A 22,426-nucleotide genomic window follows, 5' to 3' on the forward strand; every position below is an offset into this window, starting at 1 on the left:
GCAAAGTTGAGCATTTTGTATGTGTGTTTGCGTGGATCAAAGTAACAAGGCTGACTGTGCCTGTGCACACTCATATTCATAAATCAAAGGGCGAAAACAATTAACTGCTTTAAGGACGTTCCACAGTTATGTTTGTGCGCATCATGATCTGCATATTTTACCCTCCGCGCGCTGACGTCACAATGGATGAATCTGCACTAACTGCAGATCCGATGTGTTTATGAAGCTAAGAAACTGGAATTATTCCATGGACCATTCTTTTTATTCCTCTACAATTTCAAAATACTTTTCTCTGTAGTGCTGCAAAGTATGATGAATATGACCCTGAGTTTGAATAAAATAAATGGTAGAGTGGTTCGGAATTTTTCCTCACAGATACAAAGCTTTTGATGGGTGTTTTAAGAAGCACATTTGCTCTAATAAGAGTGCTGATAGTTAAAAAAAAAAGCACATGAACCCATATTTGTTAATGTTTACACCTCTTATGTATACCTTCCTCTACAACTTTGCAAAGTTTGGTGAAAATGACATGGGTTTTTAATAAAGTGGAGCATTGCTTTTACTTTTCAAGTTTGTTATTGAAATTCGAAAATTTTGAGGTTGAGTATTTGTTATCTTTCCCGCAATTTCTAAGAACTGAGAGTGCTGTTAGACTTAAATGAGCAAGCAATTGAAAGCATAGATTATCCATTTTAAGGATACAATTATTAATCATATTGCAAAATTTGATAAAGTTTTCATGGATTTTGACTGAGTAATATAGCTTTAAACTCATTGTTGTGATCTCGTGTGGTCTAAAAATGCCAAATTCTTTTGAATGCGCAATTCTTAAGAACATCTATTTGGGTTAACTTTAAAGCTCTATAGAAAAAAACCAAGCATATGGACCTATAGATGTTAATTTGTGCATATTTGGAATATTCAGGTGCTAAAGTGTCTATGTGCAAAGTATGATGAAAATGACATGGATTTTCAATGTTTGGGAACAAGACCACGGAACCATTCGCATTTTACATGGTATTAACAGACTTTTGCTTGTTTTCGGCGCATTTTGGGCTGTTTCAAGCCAACTTACAACACCTTGGACACGGATCATTTGAAAACGAGCACATGAACCATGGGGTCCATAGTTTAAATGTCCTAAGTTCTTCAGAATATATTCCTCTACAAATCTAGAGAGTATGATGAAAATGACATGGATTTTGAATGTTTGGGAGCGAAATACGGGAACCATTCGCATTTTAGACGGTATTATTAGACTTTTTGCATGTTTTCGGCGCATTTAGGCGATTTTCAAGCCAACTCGCAACAATTTGGACACTGATAACTAAAAAACGAGCACATAGACCCCATATTTTTAATATTTTAACGGCTTCAGAATATATTCCTCTACAACTCTAGAGAGAATGATGAAAATGACATGGATTTTGAATGTTTGGGAGCGAAATACGGGAACCATTCGCATTTTAGACGGTATTATTAGACTTTTTGCATGTTTTCGGCGCATTTAGGCGATTTTCAAGCCAACTCGCAACAATTTGGACACTGATAACTAAAAAACGAGCACATAGACCCCATATTTTTAATATTTTAACGGCTTCAGAATATATTCCTCTACAACTCTAGAGAGAATGATGAAAATGACATGGATTTTGAATGTTTGGGAGCGAAATACGGGAACCATTCGCATTTCAGACGGTATTACTAGACTTTTTGCATGTTTTCGGCGCATTTAGGCGATTTTCAAGCCAACTCGCAACAATTTCGACACTGATAACTAAATAACGGGCACATAGACCCTATATTTTTAATATTTTAACGGCTTCAGAATATATTCCTCTACAACTCTAGAGAGAATGATGAAAATGACATGGATTTTGAATGTTTGGGAGCGAAATACGGGAACCATTCGCATTTTAGACGGTATTATTAGACTTTTGCACGTTTTCAGCGCACTTTAGGAGGATTTCAATATTTTCAAGCCGTCTCGCAACACTTTGGACCCTGATAGTTTAAAAACGAGCATATGGACCCTATATTTTTATTATTTTAACGGCTTTAGAATATATTCCTCTACAAATCTAGAGAGTATGATGAAAATGACATCGATTTTGAATGTTTGGGAGCAAAACTACGGAACCATTCCCATTTTAGACGGTGTTATTAGACATTTGCACGTTTTTGGCACATTTTAGGCGATTTTCAAGCCAACTCGCAACACTTTGGACACTTATAGTTAAAACACGAGCACATGGACCCTATATTTTTAACTTCCCTACATCTTCCATACACATTTCTCTACAATTTAGCTGAATTTGATGAAAATGACATGGATTTTGAATAAAGTGCAGCTTAAATTATTATTATTTTTTTTTTTTAGTAGATTCACGTCTTTGAAGATTTGTTTTTTCCGAGTTTTTGCACCATTCTTGCCAAATGGGGGCACTGCTGACTCCAAATAGATATAGTTTTACCAATTAAAAGACTTTCTACTACTTTGGTATCTACTTAGTTACACATTCTGAAAGTTTGATGAGTTTGATGCAATATCGAAAGAGTAAAGATAATTCAAACTCATTTGGTGAATTCGTGAGGTCTAAGAAAGGCATAATTCTCATGATTGCGCAACATTTTATATCATTCAAATACGGCGACTTTGAAGTCCCGTAAAAAAAAAAATAAGCACATGAACCTATATTATTTTTAGCATTTTTATAATGCATAGATACCAAAGTAACTCTGCAAAATTTGGTGAAAATGACATGGACTTCATTTTAACTGTGGAACGTCCTTAACTGCTTTCATACATGGGGAAAGTTCTCGTGTTTTCAGAGAAAATGAATTTTCGGACAAAGGCAAATACATTTTAATTCCATCTGCTTTTGTTATTTTTTTTCTTTTATTTTGTCAAATAACACAATCTACAAGAGTTATTGTATAAACCAAATGATGAATGTCTTCATTCATCCATTATGCAACCTATCCACTCTCAATGAGACTGTGTTCACCCCATTGTACTCAGCCTAATGGCTTCTTGCAATAGATTGAACAGAACCTCAACTAGAGTGAGGATAGATCGCATAATGAACTCTTGTGCATGCATCATTTGTATAGTATATAATTTCTTTAGACTCTTCAATTTTACCACAAATAGTAAGGCAAGTTTTAACATTTATTAATGGTAACTAAACATCACAAGAATAAATTACACAGTCACAATCACTTCACAAAAAGAGAAAGAGGTAACGATTCCAACTTGTGGACAACAATGAATTCTCCAGCTTCTCTTTCTTTTTTATTGAGAAGTACATAGATATGCTAAATGTTACGTGACAGGCATAATAAAAGAAATGAATGATTGTAATTATTACATTCCAAAGTTATCGATAAAAAAATGTACTAACTACAAGATTCAATCAATCATGGTTTGAAGTAGGGATCAATAGGCACACATTGCACAGATTGGTAATTCCAAAAGAAGATGTACAACTTAGATATAAAGATTCATAATTTATATTACCAAATTTCAAAATAACTGTGACCCCCTTCTGCTTTTTGTCTCTCTTTCATCCCCCCATTCTGTCTCTCTATCTCTCTCTCTGTCCCTTTCTCAAAAAGAAAAAGAAGCAGGAGAATTATATAAACTATATTTTCTACAAAAAAAAATAATGTAAACTAACGTCATCCACAGCCACATGGGTCTCCACATTGTTTTCTATGATGCCATCTACTTCGGATTTCATCTGGAGTTAATTCTGCAGATACATACATTGAAGATGAACATACATTGTCACAGTGCCACCTCAGGTCGTCATGGTAATTTGGTTGAAGAGCAGCTAACCATATACCCAAGGATACATCTTCTCCTTGAAACTTGAAAAGATTTCTGTGCAAGGTTATAGGAGAGAAATAAAAATTGACCCTTGTAAAGACAGGTTAAAAAACAAGAAAGTTTTGAACAGAAAAGAAAAGCATCATGCCTGAAGGGTTTTGAAGAGTTTTCTCACAAAAATGTCACGATCCAATCTCTTAACCATCTTTGGACTGTAGCCTTGCAATCTTTCATGATTACTGTTTTTTGTTTGTTAGATGATTGGAGGGCGATTGGACCTCATGTGTGTTTGGTGGCCAGTGATGCTTTAGCTTGAAAATTGCAAGCATAGTACCAATAACATTTAACTTCCGTAACAAAATCTTTTGCAATCTAAATTCATATTAGGATATATCTTGCATGAATTCTGTTATTACAATTGTATCTAACATTCATGATAGATATATTCTCCTTAAATTAAAAACTGTACTTGATAAACTAATAACCCAAAAGACAGTTTGTTTAGATGTACATATGGAACAGTTATCAGCATCAATACATCTCTCATGAGGCACAGTTTATGGAGAGTTTTAATAAATATGCCCTTATTTCTCCTTAAAAGTTACTTACATGTATCTGCATTGAAAAAAAATATGAAAGAATCTTAAGGCAAGAATAATCTGCTGCAGAAATAGAATGCCAAATACCTTGAATTAGTAGCTATCCACTGAAATAGATCCCTTGTCATTAGACTGCCTGATCCACAGGCAAACGATGGGTAAACAGGTGATTGGTAGTCATGCTCCGCCCACTTCCCATGATGTTCCACTGACCAGCCAAATCTGAACTGACCCCACCAAAGTTTAGATGCTGGATACTCCTCATTTCCAAAGCTCTTCATACAGAAGATTAAAATTTACAATGTAGCCAATATTGAATGCTGATTGATTTTATAAACATAACTATGCCCAAGTCAAATTTTTTTTCAAACGACCAATATTTTACTTAACTTTGGAAAATTTAGATTTAGAAGAATTAAATTACATGTAATGAGTTTTGTACATGTGTAATCTGGTCTGAAAATCGCTTTAAATTGGGCAATTGTTTAAAATAGACTGACTTATGCAAACTCATTGTATTACTCATCTCACTTTTAAATCACCAATTCAACTGACATATACATGAACAAATACTACATAATTATGATCAAATGAAACATACAATACATCATCAAAATGTGGACAGTTAAGGGGTATAATCAGTCAGAAGCATAATGATGAGAGTACAAAGTATCCAACCTCATTGTTTTCAATATTGTGATAGATCACAATACATTTCAATTTATCAACCATCAAATTTTCCATAATTTTTCTTCTTTAGATATCAAGTACCTAATTGTTTGGTCTTTTCACAGGCAATCATAAGCTAAAATATTTAACTAGTAGCTACACCGGTAACCAAAAAGAATCAATATTGATAAATGGCTAAAACTGGTTGATAAAATGTCAGTTATCTATACTGATTAGAAGACCAGGTAAGAATAGATACCTACTTGGAGAAAAGTTTGGTATATTTTCCAGTCTGTAATTTACAGATTAGAATAAGAATGAAAAATGAAGTGACTCACCTGCATAATATTATCCAGATTCATGTAAACATCATCATCAGTTTTGATTACATATTGGATATTGCTTGATTGCACCACCCTGTAATTAACAAAAAAAAATATATGAGTTACCCACAATGCAACATTTCACACTTTTATATTAGCATTACCAAACATCTTGTGTGATGACTACAATGAAAACTTAAATTAGCATCCACCTCTCTATAGCAACCACCTGTTGATAAAGGCTGATTTTTTTTTCTCATGGGTGGTCACTATATAGAGGATTTGCTGTATGTAAAGCAAGATGCCTTAAAAAATAATACCCTGCAAAATGAAAGGAAAAAAACAAAATGGGTGATTTCATATGTGTCGTACGGGACATTAAGAGAACATTTGACAGTTTTTTTACAAGAAAAACAAAAAATATTCCAGTAACTAAAGGTGATCATCGAGTACTACCAGAGTGTTAGAAAAACCAAGACTTAACATGACTTGAATTCACATCCTGTATAATACAGATTTAAAATAGTAATGTGTCGTACGGACGCAGAAAAAGTGGCTTTTTTAGAAACCTCAAGTTTGTACTCTAAAGTCTGTGAGTTGGACAGATAATTTTCATAGAAACTGAACTCAAATTGATATTCAATTACCCAAGAACAAACACATCTATGAAAGAAAGCAAAATAAACATTCAAGAATAAATAAAGCAAATTACAATTTTCAAGAACATTGTGGCGTACGGGACACTCAAAATGTGTCGTACGGGACATCTCTAAATTTAAGCCAAACTTTCTTACTTTATGTCTCTTTGACTTCTTCAATCACTTTATTTGGCTGATGATAATGATAATCCTATCAAACTAAAGACATTCATTATGTTAGAAACCGCTATTGGCTGAATATTTCTGTCAATTATCATAAACAAAATAATGTGTCGTACGGGACACTTGTGTGTTGTACAGGCACTTGCGTGTTGTACAGGCACTTGCGTGTTGTACTGGGCAGCCTGAATAAAACAATGAACTTTTTATCAATCAGAAGGGGAGCATTGCCCCTAAATTCTTCCTTATTAATGAAAAGTCTTTTAATAAGTAGTCATTCAGGACAATATAATTAAGTAACCTCAATATATACAATCAGGAGCAATATGTTATCCTTTTTTTTCATGATGGGAAATGTACAAGGGTTCACAGCATTTTACGAGCTGAAAAACTTGAGGTTTCGTGTGATGTTATATTTAGTGAATTAATTGATGATTTCCAATACACTATTTAAACAATGAATGAATAAAACTGTTTGTGTAAATTATGGGGCTAAAATGTTATATTTTTTCATATAAAATGTATATATACATGATATATGTCACAACTGTCACTTGTAATTACACAAAATATTGTTTTTCTAAAGATATGTGGTTCTACTTTTTCAAACCTTTCTGCATTTCATGAAACCATATGGTTTGTCTTATTTTCCAGATTTTTTTGTGAACAACATGGTTTGTCTTATTTTCCAGATTTTTTTTTACAACTTGAAAAAAGTAAGGAGTTTCAATACTGTATATAAAAAAAATAAGTGATCATCAAGGGAAGTCCAAATATGTAGATGATTGATATGTCATTTTTTTACATCTTATAATAATTCCACATTAGCATGCAAGAGGAAGTCATCTTCCATGCTAGGGTGAATCAATTATAAAGGTTTTCTTCTCATGCTCAATGACAAAGAAATTAACCTGCTCTGACCAGCGAAAATCAACAGTTTAGCTGAAGGGATTCACAAAAGTATACGCCTACATGAAATCAATAAATTAAAATGGTTAGAATCACCTATTTCATGTTCTATGGAGATAAAAAAGTACTTTTTCAGTTCACTTTATGTCAAATCAATAACTTGAATTAAAATAGGTCTACTATTTATAGTTTCTGAATCCAAATCCTGCAATTAAATGCATTATATATTGTGTCGTACGGGACAACTATTAATAGGACAATTATTGAAAAATGAAGGGCAGTAATTAGATCCTTATGGGATTAATCGATCACCCATGGGTCAAAGATAGAGAAACTGATTTTGTGAAATTGCATCATCAAAAATAAGATTGTAGGAAAAACTTGTGCATTTTCATGTGTCGTACGGGACATTGCCAAAAATAGGTTCGGAAAAATCAGGGCTGCCCCTATTATGGATCATGAAAATGTTGTAGATATTATTTGGAACCATCAATGATACATTATTCCATTGACCTGCAATATTTTCAATCTTCTCGTGCTTTGCCAATAATTGTTTCAGGCAGTGTTTGTACTTGACTATTTAATTAGCAAAATAATTGAAAATTGAAAATTCCATTGTTCCCCCCCAAAAAAACTATATCTGACTTCACTTTTGATTAAAACTCATAATTTTCATAAAAAAAGGTATCATAGTAAAATATTACACTACTTATGACTTATTGAAAGCATGTTAAAATTTATGATATTTTTGAAGTTCTAGTGTGGAATCGCCCAAATACATAAGAAAAAATATTGAAACCACAATATTTTCAAGTAAGTTTGGTAAGAGTACTGCAAATAGTCAGAATAAAAATTAGTATATTTGGAGTTTCACTTAGTGATTTAGAACAAAAATATATTAATTCCAGCATATAATCAGCATTAATAAGGATAAAACCTTGTTTAATTAAAGATAAAATGTGTTGAACTTGTATATGCTTTCTATATTTCTCTTGTTTACTACAAAGTCAAGCCTTGGGTTTAACTTTAAATGACTACTAACCACTCCTCTATTTTCAATACAGTAGTTGAAGTATCTGAAATTCAAACATCTCCTTATATAAGGTTGTTTCACAATGGGGTGCACATAATTTTCATTTAAACCACAGTTTAAGCTAAACGCATTGCTATTAGAAAAATCCTTAGTTTAGAATATGGATAAAAGTGTTCAGAAATTCTTGATTACTAAGACTTTTTTTGCACACCAAACAACATCTTACCATTCATAGAATTGCAGCATTTTTGCAGGAATATTTCTGTAAGTATCTACAACATCCAGAAGGAGTATATCATTCTGATCCTCAGCCTCGGCTTGGAGAGCTTTTGTCTCATTGACAATCTTTGAATGCCATTTTGAAGATTGTTCTTCGCTTACATTCATCCAAACAGAGAGTTTATCAGGTTCTGAAGAATGGAAAGAGGGAGGATTTAAAATAATTGTATGTTCTTTTCATTGTGTTGCCAACAACTGACAAGAATTCAGAAAATGTCTGCAAGATTAACAGGGGTCTTAGGTGATCAAATAACATGCAATAACAAATGAAATAAAATAATTTTTTTAACATGACAGAAAATGTTTACTTCATTTTTTTAAAACTGATCATGGATTGAAGAATGGTTATTAAAAGGGACCATATAGTTATACTTGAAATGATTTTACTTACCATGAATATTGTAAATAAAGTTGCCTGAAACCAAAGCTTCTGTGCCTCTATCAAGTTTTTCAACTTTCTCAGGAAATTCTGAATTGTCCTCGCTATATCTGCTATACTGAATTCACAAGAAAACAATATGACAATGTTTGTTTGTTTAATATTGAAAAGAGGAAAAGAAGAGGTGTTATACAACAGCAAATAATCATTGCTTGGCTTGATATATTCCTCTAACTTGCACAGTTTTATGCATCATACCTCTGTATGATATTGAAAATTTGCAAGTTCCTGATTTATTTTTGAAAAATGTAATACAATAATAACATGCTGTTTAATATGCACTTCAATGAAAAATCAAAAGAAACAGGAGATGCTTTCGAGCTGTCCACAATTATCAGCGAATTATGCAATTCAAATTCTCTACAGTATCGTTTCTATAGTACCCCATTTTTCATGACTCAATGAAAGCTACATATTATCCAGATAATTATATACAGACGGATTGACGTGATAGAGCATGATGAATATCCTATGTTCAAGATAGAAAATAACATTTTTTTCGTTCAGAATAATGTACAAAATACATTCCATTATTCAACTCAATTTCTACAGATGTTTAATTAATGTATCGTATATAACATAAAATAACTCTCTAAGCAAACAAATACACTTCACAGACCTATGTATCAAGTATGTATTTACGAAATCTGAAATGCTTGATCATTATGAGCAATGAAGAATAAATCAACAGTACAATCAATTATCAAGCTTTGTTTTATGGGTCCTTTGCCTTTCCATTTATTAGATAATGTAAGATTCGCCAAGCTTTACCTGTTGTAGTTCTATAACACCCCCTTTTTATTGGATAATGTAAGATTCGCCAAGCTTTACCTGTTGTAGTTCTATAACACCCCCTTTTTATTGGATAATGTAAGATTCGCCAAGCTTTACCTGTTGTAGTTCTATAACACCCCCTTTTTATTGGATAATGTATGATTTGCCAAGCTTTACCTGTTGTAGTTCTATAACACCCCCTTTTTATTGGATAATGTATGATTTGCCAAGCTTTACCTGTTGTAGTTCTATAACACCCCCTTTTTATTGGATAATGTAAGATTCACCAAGCGTTATCTGTTGAAGTTCTATAACACCCCCTTTTTATTGGATAATGTATGATTCACCAAGCGTTACCTGTTGTAGTTCTATAACACCCCCTCTTTATTGGATAATGTATGATTTGCCAAGCTTTACCTGTTGTAGTTCTATAACACCCCCTTTTTATTGGATAATGTAAGATTCACCAAGCATTACCTGTTGCAGTTCTATAACACCCCATTTTTATTGGATAATGTATGATTTGCCAAGCTTTACCTGTTGTAGTTCTATAACACCCCCTTTTTATTTGATAATGTAAGATTCACCAAGCGTTACCTGTTGTAGTTCTATAACACCCCCTTTTTATTGGATAATGTATGATTTGCCAAGCTTTACCTGTTGTAGTTCTATAACACCCCCTTTTTATTGGATAATGTAAGATTCACCAAGCATTACCTGTTGCAGTTCTATAACACCCCCTTTTTATTGGATAATGTATGATTTGCCAAGCTTTACCTGTTGTAGTTCTATAACACCCCCTTTTTATTTGATAATGTAAGATTCACCAAGCTTTACCTGTTGTAGTTCTATAACACCCCCTTTTTATTTGATAATGTAAGATTCACCAAGCTTTACCTGTTGTAGTTCTATAACACCCCCTTTTTATTGGATAATGTAAGATTCACCAAGCATTACCTGTTGCAGTTCTATAACACCCCCTTTTTATTGGATAATGTATGATTTGCCAAGCTTTACCTGTTGTAGTTCTATAACACCCCCTTTTTATTTGATAATGTAAGATTCACCAAGCTTTACCTGTTGTAGTTCTATAACACCCCCTTTTTATTGGATAATGTAAGATTCACCAAGCATTACCTGTTGTAGTTCTATAACACCCCCTTTTTATTTGATAATGTAAGATTCACCAAGCATTACCTGTTGCAGTTCTATAACACCCCATTTTTATTGGATAATGTAAGATTCACCAAGCGTTACCTGTTGTAGTTCTATAACACCCCCTTTTTATTGGATAATGTATGATTTGCCAAGCTTTACCTGTTGTAGTTCTATAACACCCCCTTTTTATTGGATAATGTAAGATTCACCAAGCATTACCTGTTGCAGTTCTATAACACCCCATTTTTATTGGATAATGTAAGATTCACCAAGCGTTACCTGTTGTAGTTCTATAACACCCCCTTTTTATTGGATAATGTATGATTTGCCAAGCTTTACCTGTTGTAGTTCTATAACACCCCCTTTTTATTGGATAATGTATGATTTGCCAAGCTTTACCTGTTGTAGTTCTATAACACCCCCTTTTTATTGGATAATGTAAGATTTGCCAAGCTTTACCTGTTGTAGTTCTATAACACCCCCTTTTTATTGGATAATGTATGATTTGCCAAGCTTTACCTGTTGTAGTTCTATAACACCCCCTTTTTATTGGATAATGTAAGATTCACCAAGCATTACCTGTTGCAGTTCTATAACACCCCCTTTTTATTTGATAATGTAAGATTCACCAAGCTTTACCTGTTGTAGTTCTATAACACCCCCTTTTTATTTGATAATGTAAGATTCACCAAGCTTTACCTGTTGTAGTTCTATAACACCCCCTCCATTATTAGTAGCATCTTTGCTGAGGTAGAGTGTAGTGGAAGGATCATCTTTATTGAAACTGTTCACAACTATCGTTCCTTCAAAGCCCTGTGTGGAAAAGGAAAACATGAAAACACATTAAAACTAACATGTACTGTGAGAATTATATTGTGAAACAAAACCTCATATCATACCATATCTATTTCAACACTTATTGTATTTTCTAAGAAATTAAGACAGGAGCAACTGTTGTTGTTTTGGCTGGATATCTTGATGATGATCTTCCAACTGACATCTAGTGAATGATTGAGTGATGTACACCCTGTTTAGTTTCCCTATCTAGTGCTTTATTCAATAACCATGTGTCAATGAACTTAATCATCAAAACTATTATTTTTTACCTGTAATTCACCAAATATCAGACCCATTCATAGAAGCTAGATATATCAACTGTACAAGGGAATAATGGAAGAAAAAATTGCATTTATTACTTCGGTTCCAAATTTCTATTTTTATTTTGAAAAAAATGTCACATCTCTACTTACCTTTGGAAGAAGATATGGCTCCACTGCTCTGAATCTATAACCTTCAATAAACACACCGGGCTGTTCTGGGCTAAAACGAGCACTAACTACTTTTTCCTGTAAAAAAAAAATCATATCAAAATAATTGTATCCAATTATACACCATCATTTAATTTCCCTATAGTAAACACAGATAAAAACTTAGTAATTACAGGTAGTAAAGCTATGTGAACTAGTGAATGAAAAGTAACTGTTATACTTTAATGTTTAGGTATACTTTTAGAACTGGAGAATCCAGATTGATATAATGAAAATGCCAAATGCATTTGCACTTCTAAGATCGACACATCATCAATGAAACACCTCAATTCTATTCTTAATTCATAGTATTATATCAAGCGGATCTCATCATAAAGAATTGCATATCATTTTAAAAGACCAAGAGTGTATTTGAATAAGAATGTATATTAATCTGAAGTACAAGCAAAAATTAGACGCATCTAGCCTAGAAATTTATTCTTGGTAAAAAGGATAATATACAGTTTTCACAATATTTCATTCAGTAATGCACTTCATCCTACTTTGACAAGAAATCATTCAAGAGGAGTATGATGACTATGTTTTGAGATGATGTTAAATAATTGGGGTCTGCATTGACCATGAAGACTGACAAGCATTTTCAATGGCAATACTCATTTCAGATCAGTATGAAATTATATTACAAGCACATAAATTCTGACCTGCCTCCAAGTATCAAAGAGAGAAACTGTGAGAGGATGTTTGATGCCATCAGCAGAAGAATCAAAGACACCAAGCTTGTGAAGGATGATAGGATAATGAACCTAGTAAATCAATAAACAAGATATCATAGAAAGAAACTGTCAAGTGTCAATCAGTAGATGAAACAAAACACCACAGACACCAAATAACTGAAAACTAGAAATATCACTTAAGGTGATTTGTACCCCCTTCTATATTATATTCCCAAAACATGTAAAAAAAGAAAGAAAAAGAGAAAGAGTTGTGCATGTCTTCACCCCAAAACCAATATGCACACTAAGTGTTAGGAGAACTGGGCAAAAACTGAGGGAGTAGTTTACTCCATAAGTTTTCCAAGAAATATTTTTATATATCATTACCATGGCAATGTGGAACCAAACACATAAAAAACATGTCTTGCACATCCTCACTGAGTTTTGTGTGAAGTCTCTTAAGAATTCAGCAAAAACTGAAAACCAGAAGTGAAAAATCTGTTCAATCCGCAAGATTTTAAACAGACCCCCTTCCCCCCCCCCCCCCACCAACCGGCAAACCATGTGCTGATTCCTATATACACAAAGGAAATATTCTTAATTCTCATGTATCTCAGGTACTTATATTGGGGAAAAAAATAACTGAATTTCCATGTTTGCAACAAGACCTAAAATCCATTTTTAATTCTCACCTTGAAATCAAATCCTATTGGACCTGAAGTCAGTCTGTATATCCCTGTATCATTGATGACTGTCATTGCTACAATGTCCTTGGGCTTCCCTAAAAAGATCCAGAAGGAAAGAAGTTTCAAAGGTTCAAAGAGGCACATTAAAGAGAGAACCATATAGTGGGACAGTGTTGATTGATCATAGCTTCATGTTGTAATACACAGATGAACTGCTTAGAAGACTACTCCAAGTACAGCTAAGATATTTTAGGGTTACTAGCAGCTGCAGAAATCTTTCCAAAATATTTCACTGATCAAATCCCTCCCAAACATCTTTCCAACATTTCAACAGGTAGATTTTCAGAATAGGTAGTGTTATATAGCTGCACATTCCAGCAATATATCACATCTTCATAATTCACAAAATATTGCCATTGAAAAACAGAAAGGCATTAAGACTTTAAAATAATGTGTTTAATTGTACAAGCAAGTGGAATGCCTCTGGCGGTCTCACCTGCATCACGCGATTCAATATAGCAGCAGTGCTGACTTTGAGAACTACTATAAAGTAATCATTCACAAAAACACCATTCATATAATGATACAATACTATGTTCATTGACATTTGACCTTGATCATGTGACCTAAAACCACATTTTATACACTAGATCTATAAACTTTGAAAGTTATGACAGCAATCTAATAATTACCTCTAAAATTGCCAAAGTTCAATTACCTTAAATGACCTTTGACTTTGATCATGTGACATGTAACTTGCATGACATGTTCAGTGATATTTGATGACTCTTATTTCCACGTTTTATGAACTAGACCAATATACTTACAGAGTTATGATGGTAATTCAACAAATACCCCCAACATGGCCAAAGTCCATTGACCTTTGACCTTGGTCATGTGACCTGAAACTTGCACAAGATGTTCAGTGATACTTGGTTACTCTTATGTCTACGTTTTATGAACTAGACCAATACACTTACAGAGATATGATGGTCATTCAACAAATACCCCCAACATGGCCAAAGTTCATTGACCTTTGACCTTGGTCATGTGACCTGAAACTCGCACAAGATGTTCAGTGATACTTGGTTACTCTTATGTCTATGTTTTCGTGGCTTTCTCGTTTCGTGGTTTTCTCGTGGCACATCTCGAGTCTATAAACCACCCAATCATTTCAAGAAATTCATTCAAAAAAATGAATTGGTTGATGTTTGGAGGAAATTATATCCCACGAAGAAACAATTTACTTGGCGACAGAGGTTTTTTGGTGTCTATTCTAGATTAGATTACTGGCTAATTTCAACAACACTATATCCTTCAATGTACAGCACTGATATACGCCCTGCACTTAAATGTGATCATAATGCCATTTCGCTAAAGTTGAATTTGAGTGGTATTGGGAAAGGCAAAGGTTATTGGAAAGTAAATATTTCACACTTACTAGAACAAGATTTTATAATCTGTATTAAACATGTGATTAATAAAGTAAAAATTGAATTCATGAATGAAAGTCCACAGCTTATATGGGAAATGTGTAAAATTAAAATAAAAGAGGTCACTGTGAAATATTCTAAACAAAAACAAGAAGAAAGAAAATGTTATTTTACAAAGTTACAAGATGATCTCAATAAACAGAGTGAAAAGGCTGATAAAAATCCAAACAAGAAAGAAATTGATAAGTTAGAAACAATCAGAAATGAATTAGATAAACTTTACACATATAAGTGCAAAGGTGCGTATATTAGAGCTAGGGAGAAATGGATGGAGTCTGGCGAAAAGTCGTCCAAGTATTTTTTGAAAAAAGAAACTATAAATGGCAAGAAAAAAGAGATTAACTGTATTGTACAAAACGGTAAAACATTTACAAAGAAAACAGAAATTTTGAAGATTATTAATAATTATTTCAGTAAATTGTACAAAAATAGCTATAACGATAATGATATAAACATTAAATCATACTTAAAAAATATTGAATTTAAAGAATTAGATGAGAAGGATGCACTAAGTTGTGAAGGACTGGTAACCGAACATGAGTGTCATAAAGCTTTGCTTTCAATGCAAAATAATAAGGCACCTGGTTGCGATGGATTGAGTTCGGAATTTTATAAATGTTTTTGGCCAGACATAAAAGATTTGCTAATCGACAGTCTAAATGAAGGATACGCTCAAGGGGGTTTGTCAGAAAGTCAAAGGCAAGGTATACTCACACTGTTATTGAAAAAAGGGGATAGTAGATTATTAGACAATTGGAGGCCAATCTCATTATTAAATATAGATTATAAGATTTTAGCGAGAGTTTTGTCACAACGCCTTCAACGAGTAATCCATAAAATTGTTTAGTTTGATCAAACAGGTTATATCAAGGGGCGTTCAGCCTCAGATAACTTAAGGTTGGTACAAGATGTTATTGATTATAGTAAAATTTTGGAACAACAAGGATTGGTACTTTTTTTAGAATTCAAACAAGCATTTGATTGTGTGAGACATAGCTTTCTTTTCGAAAACCTGTCAAGATTGAACTTTAAAGATTCATTTATCCAATGGGTTAAAGTATTATATAAAAACGCTGGAGGCAAAGTAATTAATAATGGTTGGATTTCAAAACAGTTTAAGATAGAAAAGGGTGTAAGGCAAGGGTGCCCTCTATCGGCTTTGTTATTTGTTTTAGTTGTTGAAGTAATGGCGTCACAGATAAGGTCAAACAAGAAAATCAGTGGTATTAAGATTCCATTCCACAAAGAACCATTTTCAAAAGAATTAAAGATCTCACAGTTAGCAGACGACACCGCTCTTTTTGTTAATTCCGTCCAGGCAGGAAATGTCGCAATTCAAGATGTTATTAAGTTCGGGGAATATTCTGGCTTAAAACTTAATTTAGATAAAACCAAAGTTATGCCACTTAATATAAATTATAATGAAACAAATGGTATATGCAACTTGGAATGGTCTGATGAACCAATTAAATATCTTGGGGTTGTATTATGCAAGAACACAAATGACTTCAATGTCCTTAATTGGTCTGTAAAGATAGATAAAATTAAACGTATTATAAATCTTTGGAAGATGAGAAATCTGACATACTATGGGAGAATAGTTATTATAAAAATGTTACTTGTATCACAGTTAATATACTTAAGCACATGCTACATCATGCCCCAAAATTATATCAAAGAACTTAATAAAATAATTCATTCATTTTTATGGAATTCTAAAAGAGAAAAAGTGAAAAGAGCTTACATTATTAATTCACCCCAATATGGGGGTTTGGGTATGATTGATATAGATTCTAGATTGAAATCACTCACACTTTCTCGGTTACCAAAAATTGAGGTGATGATCCACCATGGAAATATATTTGTGAGTTTTGGTTACATAAATTGGGTGGTATACCATTATCTATTCAATGTAACTGTTCTCCAGTAGACATGATCAAATTATGCAAAAAATATTCATTACCTACATTTTATACAGACCTACTTACTTCATGGGCTGAACTTCACTATCTTAATATATTCGAAGTAACTCAATTTGAAAATGAAATCATATGGAATAATTCAAATATGAAACATGAAAACAAGTTACTGTATTTCAGAAAATGGTACGATGAGGGTATAGTTAAAGTACACCATTTAATTGAAAATGGTTCATGGAAAAACTCTGAAAGTATTACAGACTTACTGTCGATGAATTCTCTTTGTATCTTATTTCAATATGCTAAAATTAAAACCGCTTTTCCAAAATATTGGTTCGATAAGTTGAACACTGCTCAGCTTGAAAATCAAGATGATCAACGAACGCAAAACAATAAATTTATTCAAATTAAAACCGTTGACTCAATTGACATTACAATATCAAAAACAAAACAATTCTACACATATTTTGTAGATATAAAAAAGAATTTACACCCAACGGTGTTATATTTTTGGCAAGACAGTTTATCACTTGCAGAAGATTATGATTGGAGCAAATTGCTAAAATTTAAGTTTGGAAAATTATTTAATAACAGAGTTAAACAATATAATTTCAAATTGCTGCATCAGATTTTGCCGTATAAAGAGAATTTAGTTCGATGGAATATCACATCAGACATGACTTGTAACCATTGTAAACAAATTGAAACTCTAGATCATGTTTTGTTGCATTGTCCACATGTGAATTTATTTTGGCAAAAACTACGGTATTTCATTAAGATCCAGTTTAATGTGAATATTCAGATTAATGAGAAAACATTATTGATTGGCCACGATGTTGAAAATGAAAACATGGCTTTTGTTAATGTAATTTTGGTTTTCGCACAATATACGATTTATAGAGTCTATATGTTGGCTCAGTTCACTTCAAAAAAATTCAGCTATTTTTCTATGTTGTCAGATTTCAAGAGAGAATTAGTCATTAATTTAAGATTTCTTGAAAAGAGTAATAAGATAAAACTAACAGAAAAACAGTACAACGAAATCAAAAGCCTGTGAAATGTGAAACTAATTGTATATATTGTTTATGTTTGTTTATTGATTTCAATGTAAAAGAGTAACGTGATAAAAATATCAGAAAAACAGTATAATGAAATCAAAATGTTGTGAAATATGAAACTAATTGTATATATTGTATGTGTTTGATTATTGATTTTAATGTAATAAATACCTCTGATGAGGACAAAAAAAAATGTCTATGTTTTATGAACTAGACCAATACACTTACAGAGATATGATGGTCATTCAACAAATACCCCCAACATGGCCAAAGTTCATTGACCTTAAATGACCTTTGACCTTGGTCATGTGACCTAAAACTCGGACAGGATCTTCAAAGATACTTGATTACTCTTATGTCCAAGTTTCATGAATCAGATACATAAACTTTCAAAGTTATGATGGTAATTCAGCAGATACCCCCCCATATGACCAAAGTTCATTGACCTTTGACGTTGGTCATGTGACCTGAAATTCGCACAGGATGTTCAGTGATACTTGATTACTCTTATGTCCAAGTTTTATGAACTAGACCAACAAACTTTCAAAGTTAGGATGCTAATTCAACAAATACCCCCAACTTTGCCAAAGTTCATTGACCTTACATGACCTTTGACCTTAATCATGTGACCTGAAACTCGCACAGGATGTTCAGTGATACTAGATTACTCTTATGTCCAAGTTTCATGAATCAGATCCATCAACTTTCAAAATTATAATGGTAATTCAACAGATACCCCCAATTTGGCCAAAGTTCATTGACCCTAAATGACCTTTCACCTTGGTCATGTGACGTGAAACTCAAGCACGATGTTCAGTAATACTTGATTAAGCTTATGTCCAAGTTTCATGAACTAGGTCCATATATTTTCTAAGTTATGATGACATTTCAAAAACTTAACCTTCGGTTAAGATTTGGTGTTGATGCCGCCGCCGTCAGAAAAGCGGCGCCTATAGTCTCACTCTGCTATGCAGGTGAGACAAAAATTACAGACCTTCCAAATCTAATACATAATACATGATTGAAATTGATCTCCTTTACCTGTTTTTGAAATGTTGAGTGGTGTACATGAATATGGATCTCTTCTGTATTCAGGAGGTAAGTGGCAGGAGTGGTTACCAACAACAAATTTGCTGCAAATCCTGAAATTATAAACATGACATCAAAATTAGTGTTGATGGTGCAAATTAGAGTATTTGAATAGCTGATATCCATGTTTGAGAGAATGGCAAGACATCCTGCTAGGCGGTATACCCTGCCAGGCATGCATTTCACTTCAGGATGTTGTTTTCAAAATCACAAATATGAATTGAAATATCAATAACATTAATGTCAGTGTAAAATTGAAGTGACATCACTTTCTACAGAAAACATCTTGGATAAGAAATCATATCTAAACTGAAATATATCACATTTAATCCAGTCAAGGAAATTACACAAAGTTATCAGGATCTATAGCAGGCTACAGACAGAGCTTTTACACTTTTTAAAGTGATAAATTTAATACAGATGGACTTGGTGGATTTTTTTTTACTTTCCTTTTTCCATACAATCTACAAATCTACAATTTCACTATACTTTGAGGAAAAATCAGTGTTAGAAATTATTCTTTACCCAACGATTTGAATAGAATCTAAAATAAAAGAGAATGCAATAGCCCGTCTTGGAGCCAGCTTCATAAAGATTTAATACTAAGGTAACTTTGCTATTATGGTAACTAATAGAACTTGGTATCAGGACTTAGAAGCCTATCACAATCAAGGTTTCCATGGTACTTTGGTAGTTACTAGTATGGCAACGTTACATTTGTAAGCCTAGTGCCCTTTAACATAGTGTCAATCCACACTTGTAACTCTCCTCCCAGGTACTAAATGGGTACTCGATAGGTTGTGAAAGTCACTGTAGCTTGTCCAGCATTGTGAATGCCTTACATGTTGGCTGGCTCGGGATTGCAGGATTTTCATATGTTGTGTGAGGGAATGACTGATTGGATCCAATGACCGAGGTACTAATAAATCTGTAAGCAATTAGGTAGGTACAATGTATGTCTTAAGCACCCAATACATAATTAGATTATTGTTTTTATGGACCCAGATCCACTCATCCTGTCCTACATTCGTTATTCAGAATGCACCCTTCTAATCATATAGTCTTATATGCCAACTAGGATCATAATAAATGTTAGTGCTTACAACAACGAACAAATTAGTTGCAAAGGTAAAACAATCACAATACACATCAGAGAAGACAGATCAGTTATTCAAGGATTCTCCTTCTACTTACCTTCTCTTCCACCTAGGGTGAGTGTGTATATAACCAAGCCATGTCTCACGTATGGCCTTTCTGTGCTCAAAATGATCCCTTGCAGATAAGATTCCAATGAATATATCACACTTTGTCTGATGATTGTGTTTTCCTAATGCAATAAAATGGATAAACAGCAGAATAAAACTTAATGTAGCTATATATCCATAAATAAAAGTTTTCTGTTCTAGCTATGGTCTAATAAGAAAAAAAAATCAATAACAAAGACTGTGGAGGTAAAATTTTCTGATATTTCTGGCATAGCCCTTCATGGAAGGAATGACAATATTTATTGAGTGTCAATATATAAACAATAGCAAAGTGCACCAAAGTGGTCACAAAGCAACAGGATATAAAATTATACCCCTAACTTGACGTAATAACACATCAGAGAAGAGAAAAATAAAAAGAGTAAGAAAGAAAAAAAAACAAGATGGCAAAAAAAGAAAAAAGGAGATACAATACAAGAGTAGGAACAATACTATTGTAAGAAGAACAGAAAAATAAATAAAAGAATACAAAAATAAAGGAATAAAGTAAATGAGAGAAAGATCAAATGAAACGAGAAAAGTAAGAATAGAAAAGAAAAAAGGAAATGAAAGAAAGAAAGAAAATAGAAATACAATTCTCATCTTAATTCATTACCTACAGTCAGACCTATGAACAAACCACTGACTGACAGCATATAAATGTTCAACAAACACTACAACATCTAACACAACCTAAAATATAACTGGTTAGATTTCAAATTGTTTGCCAATATTTTTTAAACCACATAGCCTAAGTTGGAATAAGAAATATAAAACAAGATGTAAATTTATATTAATTTCTTCCTTCATTACAGCCCTACAGATTATGACGAACCCTCTAAGCTCTTGCTCTATACAGAGCTGCCAACCTTGTGCAAGCAAAAAAAGGAATCATTATGGCCAAAAAAAGGAATTTCCAACAAAAAAAAAGGAATGTGTTAAAACAAACCTTAAAACCACATGTGACAAACATCCAATGCAAAAAGTATGTATGCAGTGAACAATAAAAAAAAATTAATCTCTAGGCCTAGTCTGGGCTAAGTAACAGAGTGTTACAAATTGGACCCTTAGTCTTGGGCCTGTTTTTGACAAAATCTACCAACTTTAATTAAGTCAGTAGCAGGGCTCGAATTAAGAATTGAGAGGGGCAAGGCCATTTTTAAAAGGGCACTTTCAGCTTGGGGCAACCGGCAAAGTGGCATTGGATGCCCCAAAATTTTAAGGGGCATCAATGCCATTCTAAAGGGCATGAAGGCCACTTTTATTCTAGTCAAAAGGGCACCAAGGCAAATTTTTCAAATAAAGACAAGTAGGACTTTAATTTTGTAGTGCAACCTACTCCGGCACTTCCTTATCAGAGTAAAGATCTGTCGAGAAAAATTCTTTCAGGGGCACCAAAATCAGTTCTGGTGAACATTTTTAAGGCTCCATTTTTCTGGGGCTACCTTTCCACTTTTAAAATACATTGTTTTGTGTTGAGTTTCATGACAAACTACCAAATTGTAGACTAAGAGAAATTAAAAAAAAGTTCACATCAATTCAGACTTCTCTTCCCAAGTAACATTGTTTTTGCCAAACAGTACTCTTTAAAAAAGTGTCATAAAATTGAAGTACCGTAACATTCCACAAATATAAAAAATTATTCATAAATCCCACTGCACGCACAGTCAATCATCCCCAGCAGTGACAGCACTATAGAGCAGACATCTAGGCCGCCAGAACCGGGGAAGAAATCTTCCCATTCCTGCTAAACTGAATGCTACATTGCCGACTTTTTAAAAGAATTCCAAAAGCAGTAGGACATCTTTCCAGCATGAATCATGTGAAACTATCAATAAATGTTGAATATCACCCAGAATTAGTACTTCAGGGGACAATGAAGAGCTTTCCATGTCTTTTCAAAGCCGAATTTATCGTATTTGTTTGATACGAGTCGATGAAAATTAACCAGACAGTACCATTATCCGAAGGGAATTTATGTTAATCAATTCAAGAAAATAGCCTTAAAATTTCATTTCTTAATCACCACAATTAATTTAAAAGTATATGAAAAATATCTTTAGATGATTCCATCTTTAATATATATGGTGAGTATTTTTGTAAAAATTTGCAAATGGAATAAT

General features: G+C 33.1%; 1 protein-coding gene across 1 annotated transcript in view; it reads right to left on the bottom strand.

Moving 5' to 3' along the window:
- The window catches only part of LOC129265085 (UDP-GalNAc:beta-1,3-N-acetylgalactosaminyltransferase 2-like), a 26,691-nt gene continuing 4,265 nt past the window's right edge, over positions 1–22,426 (bottom strand). Inside the window, exons 2-12 of the mRNA XM_054903071.2 lie at positions 20,254–20,386; positions 19,012–19,112; positions 13,507–13,595; positions 12,803–12,904; positions 12,084–12,179; positions 11,533–11,646; positions 8,854–8,959; positions 8,410–8,593; positions 5,439–5,517; positions 4,519–4,706; positions 1–3,886 (exon numbers count right to left, since the gene is read on the bottom strand). Of these exons, the coding sequence (XP_054759046.2) occupies positions 3,682–3,886; positions 4,519–4,706; positions 5,439–5,517; positions 8,410–8,593; positions 8,854–8,959; positions 11,533–11,646; positions 12,084–12,179; positions 12,803–12,904; positions 13,507–13,595; positions 19,012–19,112; positions 20,254–20,386 (1,397 nt within the window). The 3' untranslated portion in view covers positions 1–3,681. The remainder of the gene's footprint in view (positions 3,887–4,518; positions 4,707–5,438; positions 5,518–8,409; positions 8,594–8,853; positions 8,960–11,532; positions 11,647–12,083; positions 12,180–12,802; positions 12,905–13,506; positions 13,596–19,011; positions 19,113–20,253; positions 20,387–22,426) is intronic.

This window comes from Lytechinus pictus, chromosome 7 (genome assembly GCF_037042905.1).
Source record: "Lytechinus pictus isolate F3 Inbred chromosome 7, Lp3.0, whole genome shotgun sequence".
NCBI classification, from domain to species: Eukaryota; Metazoa; Echinodermata; class Echinoidea; order Temnopleuroida; family Toxopneustidae; genus Lytechinus; species Lytechinus pictus.